Genomic DNA, 22,439 nt, shown 5'->3' with positions numbered 1-22,439 from the left:
GATGAAGTCAAGATAGGTCTCTCAGATCCCAAAAACTGATATTCACCTAAATTCTCTCCCTGAAGAGCAGTTTTATGAAAATATGGAGTTGTTTCAAAGAAAGTGACATCTAAGCTATGATAAAACTTGTTATTTTCAGGGCAAAAGCACTTATAACCTTTGTGATGTGAAGAACAACCAATAAATACACCTCGGACAGACCTCTTATCCAATTTACCTCTTACGTGTTTGTGAAGATGGATAAAAACAGTACACCCAAATATTTTTTGTGGTAAATTAGATATGAGGCGACAGTGAGGCTAAACTTCAAGAAGTTTTTGATTTGGAGTGGAAAAATTCAAAACTTTGGAAGGAAGCCTATTTATTACATACGCTGCTATAAGAACAGCATCACCCCAAAAATGTTTTGGCATGTTTGCATAAAAAACAAAGATCAGGCAACTTCAAGAATATGTCTATTCTTTCACTCAACAAATCCATTTTGTTGTGGGGTATCAACACATGAGCTTTGATGAATGATACCCTCACTCAAAAGGTAATTGCTAAGAGTAGAATTAAAAAATTCTTTGCTATTGTCAGTTCTTAAAATCTGAATTTTTGAATTAAATTGTGTTTGAATCATGGTATTAAAGTTTTTGAAAATTTGAGAGACCTCAGATTTGTGTTTCATGAGAAATATCCAAGTGAGTCGAGTATGATCATCAATGAATGAAACAAACCATCGGGCATTAGTGATATTAGGAGTTTGTGATGGTCCCCAAACATCACTATGCATCATAGAGAATGGCTTGGTTGATTTATAAAACTGATTTGGAAAACTGGTATGAGAATGTTTAGAGAATTGACAAATATCACATTGGAAATCACTAGGATTTTTATTAACGAACAATGATGGAAACAGCTTAGCAAGATACATAAAGTTTGAGTGGCCTAATCTATAATGCCATAACATAACATTCTGACTAGGACTAGACATTCTAAGAGACTCATTTTTGCTAACACTGTTGACATAAGAACTATTACTCACTGTTGTTGATGTTTTATTTATTGGAGAGGGTTGAACTTCTAGAAAATAGAGTCCTGCACAGCCTTTAGCACTGTCAATCATCTTCCCCTAGTGCAAATCCTGAAAAACACAAGCATTTGATCGAAAATCAGCCGCACAATTCAAATCCTTAGTGAGTTTACTTACTGATAAGAGATTGCAAGTTAGCTTAGGCACATACAAGACTGAATTCAAAGTCAAATCAGTAGAAATAATTACGGAACCAATCCCCATTACTTTAGACAAGGATCCATCCGCTATTCGTACATGAGGACTATTGCTATAAGCTGAAAACTGATTGAAAAGTTTTCTATTACCAGTCATGTGATCCGATGCTCCGGAATCCACAATCCATGAATGAGATGTGTCTTGATTTGTAGCTAGTGCAAAAAAAAAAAATACCTTTTTGTGCAACCGTCCTTGAACCTATTACCATTTGGCTAGGCTGTTCCTGAGCAATGAGTTTCTGCAGTAATTCCAATTGTTCCTTGCTGAATGGTTCAGCCACAGAAAAGGATGATAGATTGGCCTTGCTGTCTCGTTCCTTGGCTGGTTTCCAATCTGTCGGTTTCCCATAAATTTTCCAGCACTTGTCCTTGATATGGTCAGGTTTTCGACAGTGATCACACCATGGCCAACCCCCTTTTCGTACCTCTGGAGTACTGCGGACTTCCAAAGCTGAAGCTTCACCTCCAGCTTCCTTTGGTTCTTTTGGTTTAGCCCCCAGCATCAAGGTCCTACGACTCTCTTCACGTCTGATTTCAGAAAATGCCTCTCGAAGATTAGGCAGTGGTTTAGTCCCAAAAATCCTACTCCTCACAGCATCAAGGTTTGGATTTAATCCCAAACAAAACTTTTACACCCTTTTTGTCTCAATAATCTTCTTATATTATTGTGAATCCTCTGCAGTACTCCACTTGTATTTCTCAAATGCATCAAGTTGCTGCCAGTATTGTTGAAGATTATTGTAATAATTTGTCACCGAGAGATCACCCTGCCTTAGATCATGCAACGCACCTTCGATTGTCACAAGTTCAGGAGTATTATCTTTGTAGGAGTAAGTTTCCTTTGCTGTCTCCCATACCTCCGCAGCTGTTTCAAGTAGAAGAAAATTTTCTCCAATGTTAGGCATCATGGAGTTGATTAGCCAAGACATTACCTGGCTATTCTCTTTCTTCCAAATTCGATATTCATCTGCCATTTCCTCCGGTGAGATAACCCTTCTCTCTATTGCAGATATACAAGAGCACCGATTGGGACCACTGAAGATAGTTTCGGCCGTTGAGCTTGTATGAAGTAATAGATATGTGAGGAAGGTTTGGAGAATCTCCCCCATTGCTGCCAAGGACTGCTGTTTCAAGGCTAGATATCTCATTTGAGATTGCATCAAAACTGGTAGGTTTGGAAGGAGTTGTCATGATGGATGGGAGAAGATATTGTCGGAAAAAGCAGTATGAATTAGGGTTGAAGATTTCAGAACCAAAGCTCTGATACCATGTGAAATTTAGGGTTTATTCACTTCTTTACTATTCTGTACAAATCAGCCCTAATATATGTACACATAAGGCAGTAACAGACTGCTTAATCTAAGAGATTTGTTTCCTTCTTAAAGAAAGAAATTAATAACAAATCATCTAAAAATAGGAAACATAAATATACACCATAATTAAAATATTAAGATCCCTAGAAAATAATAACAATATCTCTAACAGCTACAATATCTCCAACAACCACCAATAATAATTGAATTGGCAAAATGGGAGAAAGTTTTTCAAATTGGGTAAGAAGAGATGTAAAATATATATATATATATATATCTCAAAACAATCCTCACCTTGAGGACAAGATGGTTTTCTAAGGGCGAATAATTTTAGGACTTAATTATCACAAATAATAATAACAATAATTAATTAATTAAGATAATATTATATTAGGATAATAATCATAATATTAATTGATTAAGATAATATTATATTAGTATAAAATATATGATAAAGATAAAATATTTAATATTATGGAAAGATTAGGATATTAAGATAATATTTTATAAAGATATTATTAGGATAATATTTAATGAGTTATATAATGAGGAGTGAGTATTGTAATAGGGGAGAAAATATTAGCTATTTGAATATTTGGGCGATCATTGGCTAATAGGGAGGCTACGGTCTTAAGAGAGTAGTTAACACCTCTTACTTGTTGTCAGTGTTATTTAATTAATATAATATTTTTCTATTGAGTTTCTATCAAAAGTCACTTAAGTTTCTACAATCTCTAGCAAGCAGGTAAAAAATGATATTCAAAGATGTCTGAAATGAACATTTTATGAATATACGAGATAACCAACAAAAAACTTACATCTAAAAATGATATTCAAAGATGCTTGAAATGAACATTTTACAAGTATACGAGATAACCAACAAACAACTTACATCTAAAAAGCAGGCCTTCATTTGTTGCAAGCAAGTTGCCAAAACTTCAACTCTACTTTTATTACCTACACTAACTTCTTTCATGTCATTTTCCATCATTGATCTGAGATTTGGCTTCCACAACTCATACCTAGAAAGAGGTACTACAAAATTATTATAACACTAATGTATACTTTACTCAATAAGCAATACTTTACTAACACCTTTTTAGAAAAATGGTGAAAAATATTATGTGAAATGAGTGGTCAAAATCAAGATAGTCATTAGTTTCAAACACATAAACTTCACAAAATGTTTGATGCCAATCCATATACACACACACACACACACGTGTGTGTGTGTGTGTATATATATGCATACAAATATATGTGTGTTTGTGTGTGTGTGTATCCACAATTTTCATTAATGAGGAAGTGACTTACCCCATGTCATCATACCCCATAACTAGCGCCTCCCCCTGAAATAACATCAGCCTTATAATTAACAACAGAAAAGTACTGACTATGTTAATGAGAAGAGATTTCTTTGAAAACAAGCACTTTATATCGTCAAAATCTGGAAAAAGTTATGTGCCTGAATCCACAAGAACTATATGCCAAAAAGTACACTTATTGCTTATTATAAATAAAGCAAGAGAAAACAATTCATATAAGCAAGAAAATGTCATAGTTTCCACTGGACTGGATAAAAAATTAACATTGTAGACATATGCAATGACTATCAAAAAGAAAACCTCACATGGTGATTAAATAAATTCACAAATTTCTATTCTAGAATAAAACAAGTTATCGAATTGAGTGTATCTACAGAGATGAGAGTTTTCCCCCCATTTTTTAGTCCACCCTACCAATTTATGGATAAAACATTAACATTGTAGACATATGCAGTGAATGTCAAAAAGGAAACCTTAAATGGTGATTAAATAAATTCACAAATTTCCATTCTTGAATAAAACATGCTATGGAATTGAATGCATCTACAAGGATGAGATACTCTTAAGGTGTTTGTGGTTTTCAACTATCCAGTTTTACCCCCATTTTCTACTCCACCCTACCAATTTATTCTTCTCCTCTTGATCATAGGAAGCAGAACTTATGATCATAAGGAGAGCACAAATAAGAAAGCAAAAAAATAACAAAAAGAATACAAGCCAAATAATTACAAGATTAGTTGGTGAGAAGCGTGTGTTTGCATCCTTTGTTGCATAAAACCTATCAAGGAGCTTCTTTATGTGATCATGCATCGTTGCATCTGTTCCAATGCCCGCCTGATAACAAAATAATTAACTAATTTACAAGGATCAAAAAGAGCAATAAAAGATTTAATCTAAAGCTAGTTCAGTGTACCAGTCTTCTCACCTTGTCCATACAACTTAGTAAATCAGCTTCACTTAAAAGAGGTGGTGGTCTAGTGACCCCTGAATCAAGAGTCAATGTTGTTGGGATGAACTGTAACATTAACGTATACAGTAAAATAATCATATATTCTTCTAATTTTAAAGTACATTGAATAAAAAGGCAAATCCTTTACCCAAACGTTCAGAACACAAGGCTTGATACAGTAAAATATTGTACTGCAAGTCAATTAATAGATAAAACATTCTTGTTAAGTGCACAAAATATATTAAAACATTAAACCTTCTGCAGAACCAAGAAGTTTGACTTTAATGTACTGGGAATTATCTATTAAATAGGATTAAGTTACATTTTGGTTTAAGTTTTATGTTGCTCAAAATTAGTTTATGTTATTTGATAAATTCCATCAGCATCTTACTTTGTCTTTATTATCTCTCTTTTTACTTTCCTGTCTTTCCTCTCTTTTTATTTCTTCCCTTTCTCTGTCTCCTCTCTTCTCTACTTATTTTAATATTCTATTTCTTGTTTCTAATCGTTTTAGTCTTTATCTCTCTATTCTAATTTCCACCCTCTGCCTTCTATGATCTTTCGTTTATTTTTTATTTCTCATCTTACTTTCTTTTCCTTCTTTCTATTCAAAGTACCACAATGAATTTGAAGTCACATTACATCATCATACAAACCAAAAAATTTAGCACATTCTATTAATATATTTATATGCCATTTGTTGATAAAATTGAAAGATGATAATGCAAAAGATTCATAGAAGAAATAAGATTGAATGAAAATAAACATATACAAAGATGTCATGAACACCATTTTTACTAGCAAACTTAAGCAAATTTTCCTGGTGGGTAAAAATGATTGGCAGTCAGAAGCAGCATACCCTTTCCCCTTGAATGACTGTAATCACTCTGCTCCTATTCACAATGAGAACTGTCCATATATAGCAAAACTGTTTTCTTATCCCAATGCAATTTACAAACAAATTTGTGGAACTTTAATCTCAGTAATTTTATAATGTATTTGACAAATTGGATAACCTACTTTACCACTCAATGAAGCAGTTCAAGGATAAAGTCAACTAAATTGTGAAATTTTAAGAGCTACCTGAAAGTACCCTGTTATGGAAAGTCCACAGGAAATCTTGCAAAGATATATCTAATGGATATGAACTGAGCAATTAAACAGATCTCATCTAAAAGAAATTCAAACTGAAAAATTAATTACAGCTTATGATGCAATATTATCAATAGCAAACCAGTTGTTCCTTATTACAAAAAGAAGAGCAAACCTGTTGTCCATGGGCATAAGTTGGGATCATTGAACCTCCCCATGATTCAAAGCGATAAACATCTAAGTAATTTTTCTGATCAAACAAAAAGGAGTATAAGTCAATTCTCTTACTTAAAAAAAAATCAAAATGCTTATCCAGAGATAAGACAAACTTTCTAATGTCAAATGCAGCATGGCAATGCCCCAACAATCATAGCAAAAATACTTGAATAATAATTCTTGAAAAGACACTCAAGTAAATTGACAATGAAAATTTGGAGAGCTCATGTTATTGTTTATTCAATTTCAGTTTAAAGGTTCACTACGTTCTGTAATTTCTCATCCATCAAAGCACAAGATTCACAGCTGATATGACTTCCTATAAATCAATTATCCACATGGTCATGCATAATGCATTATGGTTCAGCTTCCAGTGGATGTACAGTAAGAAGAATAAAATTCCACAGTGGTACAATGTAATTTTTTATCTTCTGTTACAATACAAGTTTTGAGAGTACCAGGTTTGATGTTTTGTTGCCATTAGTTTGTGTTACACACAAACCAAATGAACTAATCTGGTTATATAACCAAGTACAAAATTCAATGATCCCATCCATCGAGTGATTTAAGCAATTGTCTTTTACAAATTGAATAAAGTCTTATTTGTCAGCAAGATGGAGGTGGAGGAAAATAACCTTCAAGTTAACACCTGAACCCATAGCTTAGCACAATCGAATTGATAGATTTGAAGGTATTCAAAACTTTTAACACTATGATCCCAACTACAATTATTTTTGCAAGACACAATAGCTTGAGCACACAGTATCCACTGTCTCACATTCTCACTCAATTTATTGGTTGAAACTATTTGCACCAAGGCCAAGAGAGCTGGGAATACTTGGATTTCTCATTCAAATTCCTCCTAAGTTGAAGTTCAACACCATTCCTAGAAAAATAAGGTAAAATATATCCAACTCTGGAAGAAATGTAATAACTGCCAAACAATAAGGAGACCAGAACAAAGTGCATAGAGGACCATCCCAACTCAATATTTTCCCATTTCCAACTTCAGATTTATATAAGCATGCAATAAGATACATTGGAGACAAGGATTTCTAAGGGTTTCAGCTATAGCCATCAGAAGGTACATTCAAGACTCAATAATTGTATTTGAATGCTATATTTATTTTTAATGACAGCATTCCACAAGGAATGTCTAAATCCACTCTCCTAATAAAGCACATTTACCATACTAGTGCCTCCCCTGTAATGCTAAATAAAATATTTCACTTCAAAAAACAGATAGCCTTCTCTTTTCTAAAAGCTTCCCATGAAAATTCCTCATAGATTTTCCATTTTTAGTGCCAAACTTTTACACAGAGGATAGGTTGCTTTGTTCTTACTGAAAGGACAGTTAGTTTATCCTCCAACAGATATTTAGCTCAAATTTTATTAATATTGCTGGCAACAAGAGGTGTCCAAAGGCCTTAGCCTCCCAATCAGTTATAGGCTGCCCAAATTACCCAAATATCAAATTTTCTCTCTCCCCTTTATATATAACTCCTTAAATATTATCCTAATAATATTCTCATCAAATATTATCCTAATCTTATCTTAATCTTATCCTAATCTTAAATATCTTATCCTAATTATATACTATATCCTAATCTAATATGTTACCCTAATCTAATATTATTAAATTAATTTTTTTTTTTGGGAAAGTAATTAATTAACATTATTATTATTTATTATTATTATTATTAATTCCTGTCATCCTCCAAAAGAAAAAGAACTCTTCCACGGTTCAAGTGTTTTTGCACAACAAGTATCCTTTTAGAGCTCATATCCTCAAGACAAGAATATAGTCAAATGCAAAAAAATTAAACAATTTTCATAGCGAAAAAAAAAAAAGTTAACAATTAAAAAATGTCACTGTGCCCCGGGTTTACCCATCCAAAAAATACGGGCAGGTCCCTGGTTAACCCAAAAAAAGGGGTAAATGGAATTAAAAAACTCACAGCTAATATCATCCTCCCACATGCAGAAAATTGCTCACCAGCAATGTCAATTTCAACAATAGTTTCAGCCCCAACAGCTGGCTGTGATACACAAGCCAGAAAATGGCGAACAACCAATTCATACAATCTCTGAAACAAATTGACGGCTATTAGATATTTGGTTATATTGATAAAATGGAAAAAGAGTGTTTTATATTTGGACCAAATCTAGTATCAAGATCAAACAATCAATAATTGATAACAATAGTTTGCTTACATGGTGATCTTGACTCCAACCAGATTCCCCAGCAGAAAATTTTGTTGGGTGAATGGGTGGATGGGCTTTGTCATCATGTCCACCACTACCAGGATTTCTCCATAGACCTGCCTCAGGGTCCAACAAGCGTTGAGCATACGATCCCCACAGAGGATGCCCTTGTTGTTCTTGCACAATTGTCTGCATAAAGTCAAAATCCTAAACCCAGTAAGGAATAACAGCCAAAAAGGAATATACATGCAAGATTACATTAAAGATTCTATAATTTAAGAAATTACAAGAAAACAAAGAGTATAAGTTAATGATATGCTGGCATTTAATCAAAAATATAAGAAAAGGCTTGAAAAAAAAAAAAAAAAAAAGCCTTTAACAAGGCTCTTAAGAGTCCAAAGTAATTTAGCTACACTTTGGAAGAAAAATCAACTTAGCAAGAAGAAGACCAATTTATGATACGTTAAATATTAACTTTGATTCTGTTAAACATGCATTATGCTAAAAACAGGAGATAGAGTTACCAACATGCAAATCAGTCCTACTAGAAAAGCCATCAGTCTCTGTACGAGGATAGCTAATAAAACCAGCTTGATATAAATCTTCAGCCACCTATAAACAATAAAAATTTATAAAAAAAATGAAAAGTTGAGTTACAAGCATAAGACATAAAATCAATATCCAATGCCAAAACCAACTGAAAACAAAGTTAAATAGAGCATAAAAAGAGAAATTTAATTCCATGAGGATTATAAGAAACATACAAACTTTTGCAAGCATAAGGAGAGTTGTCTATAATAGTTTTATTTATATACACCACAGCTCTTTAATTGCTTTCACACATGTCTCTTTAGGCTCTAAAGAAAGCGGGAAAAGAAGCAAAAGGAAAGAACTAAGACAGAGGGAACTATTTGACAATAAGCCTCCAAATTAGTGGGCAAAAAGACTGCATATTCCCATATCTGATTTTTGATAAATAAGAAAGCTTGAAAAGGTCTGATATTGGATATTATTCTTTACAATACATAGTGAAAAAAGAATGAAAATTTGGAGAATTTTCACTTGATTTAATTCAATAGTGAAAGGTGAATTTATACATGTTTTACAACAACAAACTAAGAAAGCAATGAAAACTAAATCGACCTAGACTAGGAAAAAAACAAGATACAATGACTAAATTGGAATATTAATCCCCAAAGTTCAGGGTTTAGTTCCAATTTTCCTACGCTCTCCTTCAAGCTAAAGAACAGATGTTTATCACATCCAGCTTGCTTACAAAAAATTCAAACCTAGGTTTAGGCAAAGTCTTGGTAAGTAGATCAGCTTCTTGAAACTTAATTGAGACATATTATAAGTTGATAATCCTTTCTTCCACTTTCTCCTTGATAAAGTGTCTATCAATCTCTACATGCTTAGTTCAATCAGGATGCATTTGATTGTGTTCAACACTACTATGAGATACAATTGATTGCTTCTTACTCATCCAAGTGACAAGATTTCCAGAAACCTTAGTGTAGTAACCAATAGTAGACCTCCCATCTTTAACAAATCCTGCCCAATCAACATCCACTTAGTTTTCAATTCCTCTCTGATCAATCTTTCAAAACAACAAACCTTTTCCTAAAGTCCTTTTAAGATACCTTAAGATATGAATGGTAGCATTAAGGTGTGTTTGTGATGGTACACGCATGAACTGACTCATGACACTTACTTCAAAGGTAATATTTGGTCTGGCAAGTGATAAGTAGATGAGGTTGTTGACTAACCATTTGTATTTTCCCTTGTCTACTAGAGGATCTTTTTGAGTACTCTTACACTTTCAATTCAATTCTAAAGGTGTACCAGCCGTTTTGCACCCTCATTTTTCAATCTATATCAATAAGTCAAAAGTATGCTTTCTATAAGAGATATAAATTCCTTATTTGCTTTGCATCACTTTCATACCAAGAAAGTATTAAAGGTTTCCCAAATCTTTAACTTCAAACTTTGATTTCAAGTATTTCTTCAAATTATGAATGACTTAAACACCATCTCTCGAATCGGCACCGAATCCATTGCCTCTCTCAACCACCTTGTACTTGGATCCAAGTCCTTCTGCTTCCTCATCTCCGTTCTTTGACCTAGATTGTCCAATTGCTCTTTAAAAAGGTATGCATTCTTATACTTACCCTAATCCCTCTTTTGTTTCTTATCACTCTGTCTTCATCTTCAAAATCTTTTATTGCCAATTTAGACTTTATGTCCACTCCCAACTTTGTGTTTGGAGCATTAACTCATGAAGGGTGGCACAGGGCTATGGAAGAAGAGATGTTAGCTCTTGAGCATAATGGTACATGAGATCTAGTTGATTTATTTGGTGACAAAAAGGTCATTGGTTGCAAAAGGTTTTTCACAATTAAGGTGAATCCAAATAGGTTTGTGGCTAGTTTGAAAGCCTAGTCAGTTACTAAAGGTTATGCCCAAACTTATGGTCTTGATTACTTTGAGATATTTTCTCTAGTTGCTAAAATGTCATTTGTTCGGCTATTTATTTCTCTCTTTGCATCTAACAGTTGGCTTCTTCACTACCTCAATGTCAATAATTTTCTCTCTACATGGTGATCTCGTTGAGGAAGTTTACATAAAGCAACCTCTTAGGTTTGTTGCTCAGGGAGATTTAGGAAAGGTATACAAGTTGAGGAAATCTTTACACGGTTTAAAACAATCTTTTTGTGCTTGGTTTGAGAGGTTTAGTGAGGTGGTGACTAAGATTGGTTTTACATAGAAGTGGTTATGATCATTATTTTCTATACTCAATTTGGTTTTGGCATCATCCTTTTAGTTGTCTATGTTAATGTAATTGTAATCATAGAGAGCGACAGTGTTGGCATTCAAAGTTTGAAAACCTTTCTGACTTCCAAATTTCACATAAAAGATTTAGGCAATTTAAAGTATTTTTTGAAAGTCAAGGTTTCTCAAAGTAGGAAAGGTATCTTCTTGTCTCTACGCAAGTATGTGTTAGACTTGTTGACTGAAACAGGCTTAGTCCTATGGTTTCTAATGTGAAACTGAATGTTGACAATAGAGGGGATTTTGTGATCCAAGGCAACATAGACAGAGAGTGGGGAAGTTGATTTATCTTGCAGATTTTTTTTTTTCAAGTGAGTGTGATAAGTCAACTAATGTTATCGCCTAGGACATCTCATTGGGATGTGGCCTTTCACATCTTGAAGTACCTTAAAAGAGCCCCTAGATGTGGGATCCTTTACAATAATCATGGTCATTGCAAAGTAAAAGGATTCTCAAATGTTGATTGGGCAGGATCATCTGTGGATAGACTGAATTTTGTGTTGTCGTTGGAGGAAACCATATTTCTTAAAAGAGTAAGAAGCAAACCATTAGAGCTACATCAAGTCAGAATCTAAGTACCGAACTATGGCACAAGCAACTTGTGAACTTATATGGACATGACATCTTCTTAAAGAGAACGGGGTTGGTAACCGAGGAACTACGAAATTGTGGTATGACAACCAAGCAATCATACATACAGCTAACAATCCAATATTTTATAAGCATACAAAACATATAGACGTGGATTGTCATTCAAGGGAAACCTAAACAAAAACTAATTGCTACTAATCATGTTAGAACATGAGAAAGCCTAAATGATATCTTTACTAAACCCCTAGTTGGTAATCTTATATTTGTAACAAATTGAGCATGATAGACAAATCTAGCTTGAGAGGGAGTTTTATAATTGATTGTCTATGTTTAAGCATATATTATATGTTTCATAAAAGTGAAGTGAGAAAAGAAATAGAAAACTACACAGTTTTTACCCTATATCAAATTTCACAATCCACTAAATGAAACATGACACTATTTTTAAGTTTGATGCTATCAACAACTTCATTCTTTATTTTCTAGTACAGCTTCAAAGCATTTGAAAATGCAAATTATTGGATTAATCATGAAACACATTTAGATTGGACCAACTCTAAAGAAATAGCACAGTGATTAAAAAAAACACAAATATTAAAAAAAAAAAAATACACTAAATCCCACCTTCATGGTGTGTTCAGAACTCATCCGAAAGTATCTTGAAGCACGTTTCTCTAGTTCAATAGTACTCAAAGGGTACGGAGGATACTTCAACTTCTCCTGTTGCCTAACATTTGTGACCTAAAAAACAATTAGAACTATAAGTGTTAGATATTAGGGATAAATATACCTCTAATTAACATTATACTCAATAATGAGATTTAAAGATGACTAACAATGGCAGTAGACTCTCGAACACACATTTCATAAATTATGACTACACAAGTATAATCAAATAGATGTCCACGCCTACAAAGTTAAAACATCATTAGCTCTCATCCTTATGACTAGTAGAACCATAAAGGAAGAATTAAATGCAAAAATAATTAAGAGTTTACATCCAATTGAAAGAAGCAACGCCTTCATCTGATTTATGAGAACAATTGATTGTCCAAAACTCTTCTGGTTCATGTGATTGTATCTCCCAATAGCGTTCCACAACAAAACCAAGTGTCGGAAACTGTAGTAAATGAGATATAATGAAAATGAAAATTTCATGAAGAGCAGATACTTAAGTTATATGTGATCAACGTGGTCAACTATCTTACCTGACAAGGACCATAACTCAAAACAAGATTTTTGTCATCAGTAGCTAAATCAATATGAAACTTATCTTTCAAAAGCATAGTCTGGAACCTGGTAAAAGAAGCACCAATCCGGAGATCGATTTCCTGTCAAAACTTCAAAACTTATTATATTTTTTTCCCAAAAAAAAGAAATATATATATATATATGCAGATAGATAAAAAACATTTACATAAGAACAATACTATGTGTACCCACTTTGGTACACAAATAGATAGACACTTAAATATATCATTATGTGATTGGGTATTATTTTATCTTTAATTCAAAATCACTCAATCACATAATAACACATATAAAGTGTGTATACATTTGTATACCCAAAGTAAGTACACGTACTTTTAACTGTTTACATAAGAGCAATACTATATAGACCCACTTTAGATACACAAATAGGTACACACTTGATATTAGTCTAACATTCAACTTTTAAATTAGCTGTTGCAAAAGGAAAAAAAATAAATAACCAATAATGTGTCCATGAAGAGGGAACATAAAGGGTAAAAGTTAATGAATAAAATCTTTATACGCATGCATGTATTGAAATTTTTTTTAATTTGCTTATGCATCAACTTTCACTTGGCATAGAACTTTTTTATGATCAGTTTGCAAACTATAAATGAAATTCTTCCTGTATGAGTGAAGCAACTCACTTGCCTAGCATCCACAGCATCAGAAAACCACTCATTAGGATCAACAAGATTCTGCACTGCCTGATGGATTTCCCTGGAATTTACAAAACCAAAATCACAAAGATCTGAACTTAATAGCAATCAGAAGTGGTGGCAAAGAAGTTCAGCCTTAAAAACCTGTCAATCAATGCAGAGAACCGAGCCCTTCGTATAACAAGATGAGAATTCACTGCTCTACAAACGTCAATCACCTCAAATGCTATGTTTTCTCCTTCTCTATCACAATCAAGCCATAAAACTAGCCACTTACACCTCCTTGCTTCCTCCTCCAATGTCCTCTTGATATCCTTCTTGTCCTATATTGTCAAAACAATTTATATAAATTTCTATGGACCTATATCTAATGTAGCATCCAAAGCAAATAACAGAATTAAGAAAGTACATATCCTGACTTTCAAAAAAATATATGCAGACTAAGGTGTTCTTGAACATTTGTAGTTCCAAAATATGCCAATAAAATTTATATAATTTTTTATGAATTTCAAAATTGAATTTGAAAATTTTCTACTAAACTCTCCCCAAAAGTTTGGTGTCATTACAGATGATCTACAATTGTTTTGAGCAGAGTTATATTGCAGCAAACTCATCTATACAAGTAGTTATAAATTTGCTAGGTAAATAATATGTCATTCAATTTCATTTCTTTAATTTAATCTTAATCCTCACTTATCCAATCACTTAAACTACAACAATTTTTTACATAAGACTTTGTTTGAATTCTTTTCATGGATAGTTATATTATTGAAGAATAGGTAGCATTATGAATTTATTTTTAAAAAAGAAAATTAAGTCATATTTTCAAGATGTGAAAATGCTCCTAATATTATTTCTTTAAAACAGTATTTTGAAATTGAAAACAGAAAAAAAAAATTGAATATTTCAAATCTTCAAAATTTTTAAAAATACTGGTAAAATCAACAAAAATATCAAACGCCTCAAAACTCTGTTTTTTTCTAGAAATGAATCTCTTAACAATACGATATTCCTATCTGCTTTGAAAAAAAATTAGAATTTATTTTTCAATTTCCACAAACATTTTTCTGAAAAAACAAGGGCCAAATGCCTTCTTCTAATTTTAATTTTCTCATTTATAAACCAAAAATTAATTTCAGAAAAACAGAAACACCCTCTTAAATCTCACCGTAATCATCAGAGACACCACAAATTTCCATATTCTTCAGAAATTCATCAGAAAAGCCCCTAAATTGTATTGTGATTTCCAAAAAAGAAAAAATCCTCTGCTTTCCTCCTCAATCAGGCCAAACTCCAGGGCATGCATGTAATTAACCTAAAAGTCAGGGCTAATTCTTTTTAATCAAATTAAAAATTTACAAAAATGTTTACCTCGGGGACGAATTTCCGTACGGGGGCTTCGTAGAGATCGACGGGGTCACAAGAGTGCCATTTACGATAACGATCCTCGAACTCAAGTTCCATGAGGTGTCCAGTAACGGACGTCATAAGCATGTGACAGGACTGTCCACGAATCGCGTAACTGAACTCGAATATCTTGTTGTAGCGTGACCGTCCCTCGCGCACTCGCAGACCGTGGTTTCGAGAAAGGATTCCGGCCACCGACTTCGCCACTGACGGCTTCTCTGCCACGTTAAGGACGTTTATTATACGGCCTCCCCCAGACATGGCGGCGACGGGTAAGTGGAGAAAGTTTGGTATTGTTTGGCTGCGTTCGAAATTGGGGGTTTTGTGACCGTGATTCGAGGGCTTTTCCCGCCAAGGCAGAGTTGAATCGAGGGCAGACATGAACTAGACTAAAATACCCTTCATATTATATTATTAAGAGTGTATACTCAAATTTAATGCAGTTCAAAAGTTTTTTTAGAATCAAACCCAAATTAAAAAACGATTTAAAACATTTTGAAACTAAATCAAACCATTTTAATTTTCAAACTATATTAATTAAACTGAAAAGTATGATTCATCTTATTTTAATTACAATTTAAATAAGTTAAAATTATTTATTTTTAAATATATGTTATTTAATAAATGTGGAAAAGTGAAGTTGGGCTTTGTGAGATAGGCTATATAGAAAGAGTCCGGAGTTGTTATGAGTTGTTATATTTGAAGAAATTAGAGTTGCATTACAAAATCATTGTTTGAAGCACAAAATGGCTAAATTTAGCCTCGCCGTTATTGTGTATTCACTGTGGAGGGAGAGAAATGACTGTATCTTTTCTAATGGAGGGGCTAGCAAGCTAGTTTTGATCAAGAGAATTAGGAGGTTGGTGGAGAATAAGGCGTCAGAACTCACAAAGATTGCTTACACCCATGAAAAACAGCAAATTGCTATGAACTGGGGTCTTCTGAGAACCTTATTCAAGTCAACTAAATAATGTCTTTTTTTTTTCAGCAATTAATTATATTAAAGAAAACAAACACACAAGTAGGTTATTCCTACTTGTTATAGTCACAAAAAGATCAAGCTCCAGCACATATGATAAGTCCCTGTAGGGTTTTAGGGCATTATTAATTGGTAGCACAACAAAATCAAAAATTTTAAAATTTATCAAAGATTTTAAAATCCCTTCAGGATACCAGTTTTAATATATAGATTCATAAACATATTAAACACATATAGGATATTTAAAAATTATACATGTGTTGTTGACTCCTTTAAGACTTCATGTGGCTATATAACAATTGTTATCCAACCCTCTTGAGGCAGCTCCTTGGTATCCATGCAAAGCACGAATAAAAGGCGATCCTAAAAGAAGGCTATTAGGGCTTCTATCAATTGGATCTTGGAAATTGAATCACGACAAAGTGAGAAAAATGTCACAACAATCGAAGCTTGCGTCAACAAGGTTTTAGGCATGAAGATGTGTGTTTAGGATATATGTGTTGGCTTGTTGGCCAAATTTTAACTCAAACTAAACACTTTTATTTATAAAATATGCATATATCATAAGTTAGTTAGGATTCTAATTACTTAGACAATAAAGTATTCAAAAGTTCTTATTAAATTAAGACTTTTAATTTATTAAAAGTTTTAATACATAGAAATCGTAACGAAATTAGAATTCCAACTCAACCTAAATTTTCTATCAAACAAGGACTCTAAAGAATTCTTGTTTAACTAAAACACTTTACCCACAAGTTAACTCAACCAGTTGACTCGCATTTATTATTCGGCCTTGCTTGGTTGGACTCCTAAGTGGGTCCAGCCGAAACGTGATAATCTCATCACCTTTTGATAAGGTCACTCAATACTATGATAATTCTATCACCATTACATGGGTCATTGTTCGTTGCAATATCAGGATTATGGACATTTCTAGAATGGTCATTTAATGTGTGTATAAGCATTTGATACTCTAGTTACAGTTCTACCATTCTAAGGGTATGTTATTCACACAATCATATAATAGACAAACATATTAATTGAACAACTATAAATTATTTTATTAATCAATGAAATAAATTACAATTATAAATGTTAAATAAATTGGCTCTAAGGTATCTACATAATAATCTCTCACTTGCACTACAGTCAATTGGTCATGTATCTTATGTCTAATCCTGCTACGTGTCTGTCATGTTTTTATTGTGACATAGACTTTGTCAATAGGTCAATCAAATTATCATTTTATATCAATATTCTCTATTTATATGTCACCTTGCTAAATAATCTCTCAGATTAAGTGATATTATCTTAGTATGTGTTTAGACTTTTGATGAAACCGTGGTTTCTTTACTTGAGTAATCGTTTCATTGTTGTCTCAATAGAGCTCAATTGGCTCAACGATACTTAAAACCACTCCAAGTTCTTTCACAAACTTCCTCATCCATACACCTTATTTTGTCGCTTTTAAAAGGGCAATGTACTTAAATTCTATTGTAGAATCAACCATTTACTATGCTTAAAGCTTTTCCAACTTACTGTACCACAATTCAAACAAAACACAAACCTAGATTATGATTTAATCTTGATCAATTTGGAAACTAGTATCACTATAGCCTCTAATAGTGAGTTCAAAATCCCCTCCATAAACCAAGAACGCATCTTTAGTCCTTTTTAGCTATTTTAGAATGTTCTTAACAACCATTTAGTGTCTTTCATCTAGATCAGTTTGATATCTACTACAAATGCTCAAAGCGTATGAGATATCAATCTCATACATAACATGACGTATATGATAGTTCCTATAACTGAGGCATATAGAATCCTACCATGGGATATGGGCAAAAATCCTTTCTTAAATTCTTCCATATAAAATCTCTTTATCACCTTATTTATGTACATTTTTTGACTTAGGCCAAGCAATCTACGCCCTCTATCTTAGTAAATTTTAATCCTAAGAATGTAAGTTGATTCTCCTAAATTTTTCATGGAAAAACACTTGGATAATCAAGCCTTTATGGATTGTAGGTTTGATATGTCATTTTCAATAATCAAAATGTCATCGACATACAATACTAGAAATGCAACTATGCTCCCACTGACCTTCTTATACACACATGGCTTGTCTTCGTTTTTGACAAAACCAAACTCTTATACAGCTTCATCAAAATGAATGTTCCAACTTCTAAAAGCCTATTTAAGCCCATAAATGGACTTTTGTAGCTTGCATACTTTATTGGCCTATTCAGTAAGAATGAAACCATTAGGTTGTGCCATATAGACATCTTCTATCAGGTTAACATTTTAGAAGGCAATTTTGACATCCATTTGAAAGATTTCACGTTTATGATATGTAACAACAACAAACATAATCCTAATAGACTTAAGCATAATGATTGGTGAAAAGGTTTCATCATAATCAATATCATATTCTTGTGTGAAACCTTTGGTAACCAATCATGCTTTACAAGTATGCACGTTACCTTCCATGTCAGTTTTATTTTTGAAAACTCATTTACACCTTACAGTCTTTTAGATGTATCTACCAGAGTTCATACTTAGTTCTAGCACATGAAGTCTATTTTGGATTTCATGTTATCTAACCATTTATCAAAATTTGGACTCGAGACAGTGTCATTGTAAGTCTTAGGTTCATCATTAGAGATGATCAATATGTCATCGTATTGAGTTATAAGAAAACCAAATCTTTCAAGCTTATGATATACTCATGTAGATTCATATAGCTCTTGTATGCTCTAAAGTTGTTCCTCTCGAGATTGAGGAACTTCCTCATGATCAACTATCTAAGATGACACATCTTAGATAGTCTAACATATGTGGTATCTTATGGTATAAAAACTTCATCGAGTTCTACCCTCATTCTATTAATCCTCTTGAAATAAATTCTTTCTCAAGGAACACGTCGATACAACTAATAAAAACTTTTCGCTCATTCAAGTGGTAGAAGTAGTGTCATTTAGTTTCTTTCGAGTACCTTATAAAGATACACTTTTCAGACTTAGCATTCAACTTATGCAAAGCCAGTTTCTTGGCATAAGCTTCACAACCTTAAATACTCAATTATTATAGATTGGGCTTTTGTGCAGTCCACAACTCATATGGAGTTTTATCCACATATTTCAATGGGACGTGGTTTAGTGTATAAGTAGTAGTCTCTAAGGCATATCCCCAAAAAGACATGGGTACACCAGTAAAACTTTTTATAGACTTAACCATTTCCATCAAGGTCTTATTCCTCCATTCAGATACACCGTTATATTGTGGTGTACTAGGAGGAGTGTTGTAACATCCGAATTCAGGTGTGTCAGTAAACTCCACTTCCAAAATTACCCCTAGAGTTGATTTTATAACTTGTTGTGTAAAGAAATTGCAAAAGAATTATAGAAAACTACTAAATGAGCAATATTTTTCAAAGGGGGTAAAATGGTTATTTTATAAAGATTCAAGGGACAAAGTGGGAATTAAAATTGAAGGGCACACTTGAAATTATATGCTGGTGCTAAGGGTTTTTGGTAATTGGCTAAGGATAAAATAGTAATTTATAAAAAAGGTTAAGGGCAAAATGGTCCAAAAGGCTTATAAAATATATAATCTATTCATCTTCTTCCTTATTGCCGAGAGCTCCATTATTTTTTAGCTAAGCTTTTTCCCTTAACCAAAATTCACCAAAAACCTAGCTAAATCACCTAATTTTCAGAGGCCCCAGTTATAAAAAGTATAGATCTGTCAATTCTGATCAGTTCTAAGATAAGAAATTTAATTTTTAAGATATGTCAAGTTTAGGGTTTTGATGGATGATCATATTTTTGGTTGATTAAGGTTGCCAGAAAGAAGAAAAGAAGGTGAATAAGCTTAAATCACCAAATTAGCAAAGAAAATGTAAGAATTTCATACTTTACATACTTGAAGTAAATTTGAGTTAGGTTATTTAAATAACCTTTACTTATATCAGTATGTGAGGTATTAGAATTAAAGTGATTTATGCTTAAAAGGATAAAGAAATTCATTAGGATTCATGATGTAATTTTTGGCCATAAGGGTAAAAAGGTAATTTTGGCCATAAGGGTAAAAATGTCATTTTATGTGATATAGGTTAATTTTGCTTAATTATGTGCATAAAATGTGTGAAATAACCCTTATATTAAGCCTATATTGTATAATTGAAATTAATTTGAGGCATGATATATATATAAATGCATGAGAAAATAATATGATATTTGAGAAGGAATGAAAAGAATAAAGGAAAATAACTAATGTGCATATTTCATATTATGATTATATATGTATACATGAGGAATCATAACATATGCATGATTTAGAAAAAAATAAAGAGAGAGGAAAAATATTTTCTAAGTCATGCATGCTTTTAGAAAATGGAAAACAAGTATTTTTGGTTTTATAACGACTCATATGATACAGGAAAGCAGAAAACATACTAAAAATCCTTACATGCCAGCTGTACTGTGTGGACAGCAAATAAAATAATCGGTTGTACTGTGTGGACAACAAGCTATACTGTGTGGATAGCAAAGAAAAAAATATTAGCTGTAATGTGTGGACAGTAAAGAAAAAATATCAGTTGTACTGTGTGGACAGCAAAGAAAAAAAATCAGTTGTACTGTGTGGACAGCAAAAGAAAAATATTAGCTGTACTGTGTGGACAGCAAAGAAAAAAAAAATATGCGTGTAAGAGAGAATTATACTTTGTATGGTGACTGCAAGTACTATCATATGTAGTCTAAATTGATCAATGAGAATGAGAGAGAAACAAATTAGTAAATATTTTATGAAAGTCATTTGCATTAGAATTATGCATACAAGCCTGTGTGGCTGATAAAGAGTTGAGAAAGATGTACGATCAGAAAATAGAAATGTCATGACACTCATACATGCATAAATCATAACCAGTGAATTATGTTTGTATAGTAAGGAAATGAATAAATGTGTGAAAGAAAAGAATTATGATATGTGTTAAATGCGTGTTCTGTGTCAATTATTTTGTTGTAAATAGTTCAGACACGCTGAGTATGGAAAAGATTATAAAAGATTAGTACTAGTATAAAATGCTTTAAGTGTTTAGTATGATTTTCTTACTGAGTCATAGTCGCTCACTCCGTTTAATTTAATATTTTACAAGTAAAGAAATGCAGCAAAGGTTCTCGGGGAGCACTAATGAGACATGAGGCTAAGGGAGGAAGGCACCATAATTTTGTTGATATATATATATATATATATATATATATATATATATATATATATATATATATATATATATATATATATATATATATATATATATATGACTAGTTTTGAAAATTGGTTAGAAAGTTTCTGTGGGTGATAATTTTTATGATAGTTATTATTATATACTTATTTTATTTATTATGATCATGTGATAAAAATCCAGTCGATTGGTAGGACTGGTTTATGTGAATTGTTAATTGGGAGTGTTACAGGGCATAATTAAATAGAGAAAAAAATTCCCCGGGCCCTCTAAAATAGGGGAACTCATGCCGTTTTTCTGTAACACACCCAATGGTTAGGAGAGGTTACAAGTGTGTTGAGAGACTATTTCATGTTCTTTCAAGTATCCTCTAAATTCAACACTTAGGTATTCGCCTTCTCTATCACTTTGAAGGATTTTGCTTTGTTTCCCAAGTTACTTTTCTACTTCGATCTTAAATTCTTTGAATTTGTCAAAGCATTCAAACTTATGTTTCAACAAAAACATATAACGATATCTACTAAGGTTATTAGTAAATATGATGAAGTAGGCTTCCTCATATCTAGTATGCACTATCATGGGCCACACACATCGCTGTGAATGATCCATAATAGTTCAGTTATCTTTTCATTATGTTCAATGAAAGGTGTTTTGGTCATTTTACCCAATAGGCATGATTCGCATTCATCATAAAATTGGAAGTCAAATAATTGCGAGACTTTTTGTTCAAAAAGTCTTAATATGTGTTTCAATCATATTATTTTGCAATGTCATAGATATGTGGTATTTAGTTCATTCGTTTTTAAACGTTTATTATTTTGCTCATTAAGAATTTCATTATCCAGTTTTAGAATGTACAAACCATTATGCAAATCACTCGTTTCATAAAGAATATTATTAAAGATAATGGTTATAATACCACCAACAATAAATAATGAATATCTTTCCTTATCTAAAACAGACACAAAAATTAATTTTTAGAAACAGACGAAACATAATTATAATTATTTAATTCTAAAACAAGTCTAGTAAGCACCCTAAGATAATAAATTCCTACGACTAATGCAGCAATGCGTGCTCTATTTCTAACTCATAAATCAACCTCT

General features: G+C 32.5%; 2 protein-coding genes across 3 annotated transcripts in view; both read right to left on the bottom strand.

Annotated features, from left to right (window-relative positions):
* LOC123224869 (DNA topoisomerase 3-alpha) overlaps positions 1–15,498 on the bottom strand; it is a 30,819-nt gene extending 15,321 nt beyond the window's left edge. For both annotated transcript variants that reach the window (XM_044648618.1, XM_044648626.1), the window contains exons 1-15: positions 15,074–15,498; positions 13,847–14,025; positions 13,691–13,763; positions 13,001–13,123; positions 12,791–12,912; positions 12,629–12,701; positions 12,417–12,533; positions 8,901–8,984; positions 8,382–8,561; positions 8,126–8,254; positions 6,127–6,201; positions 4,836–4,925; positions 4,640–4,744; positions 3,900–3,934; positions 3,478–3,607 (exon numbers count right to left, since the gene is read on the bottom strand). In XM_044648618.1, coding sequence (XP_044504553.1) covers positions 3,478–3,607; positions 3,900–3,934; positions 4,640–4,744; positions 4,836–4,925; positions 6,127–6,201; positions 8,126–8,254; positions 8,382–8,561; positions 8,901–8,984; positions 12,417–12,533; positions 12,629–12,701; positions 12,791–12,912; positions 13,001–13,123; positions 13,691–13,763; positions 13,847–14,025; positions 15,074–15,490 — 1,932 coding nt within the window. In that variant the 5' untranslated portion in view covers positions 15,491–15,498. The remainder of the gene's footprint in view (positions 1–3,477; positions 3,608–3,899; positions 3,935–4,639; positions 4,745–4,835; positions 4,926–6,126; positions 6,202–8,125; positions 8,255–8,381; positions 8,562–8,900; positions 8,985–12,416; positions 12,534–12,628; positions 12,702–12,790; positions 12,913–13,000; positions 13,124–13,690; positions 13,764–13,846; positions 14,026–15,073) is intronic.
* On the bottom strand, positions 553–2,755 carry LOC123224886. Its single transcript, XM_044648638.1, has 2 exons — positions 1,448–2,755; positions 553–1,126 (listed from the first exon to the last, which is right to left on the bottom strand). The coding sequence occupies exons 1-2, from the start codon at positions 1,773–1,775 to the stop codon at positions 1,101–1,103; spliced, it is 354 nt and encodes a 117-aa protein (XP_044504573.1). The 5' UTR covers positions 1,776–2,755; the 3' UTR covers positions 553–1,100.
* Positions 15,499–22,439: the final 6,941 nt, after the last annotated feature.

Source organism: Mangifera indica, chromosome 1, assembly GCF_011075055.1.
Source record: "Mangifera indica cultivar Alphonso chromosome 1, CATAS_Mindica_2.1, whole genome shotgun sequence".
NCBI lineage: Eukaryota > Viridiplantae > Streptophyta > Magnoliopsida > Sapindales > Anacardiaceae > Mangifera > Mangifera indica.
Note: the sequence above shows the minus strand (reverse complement) of the source record. Positions and strands in the feature narration are given on the sequence as shown.

Bases quoted from the DNA above. Each gene is read 5' to 3' on its own strand.
- LOC123224886 (XM_044648638.1), bottom strand. From the start codon at position 1,775: ATGCTGGGGGCTAAACCAAAAGAACCAAAGGAAGCTGGAGGTGAAGCT. The intron at 1,127-1,447 runs GTATTTTTTTTT...TGTGTTTTTCAG, and splicing joins AAGGACGGTTGCACAAAAAG to GATTTGCACTAGGGGAAGAT.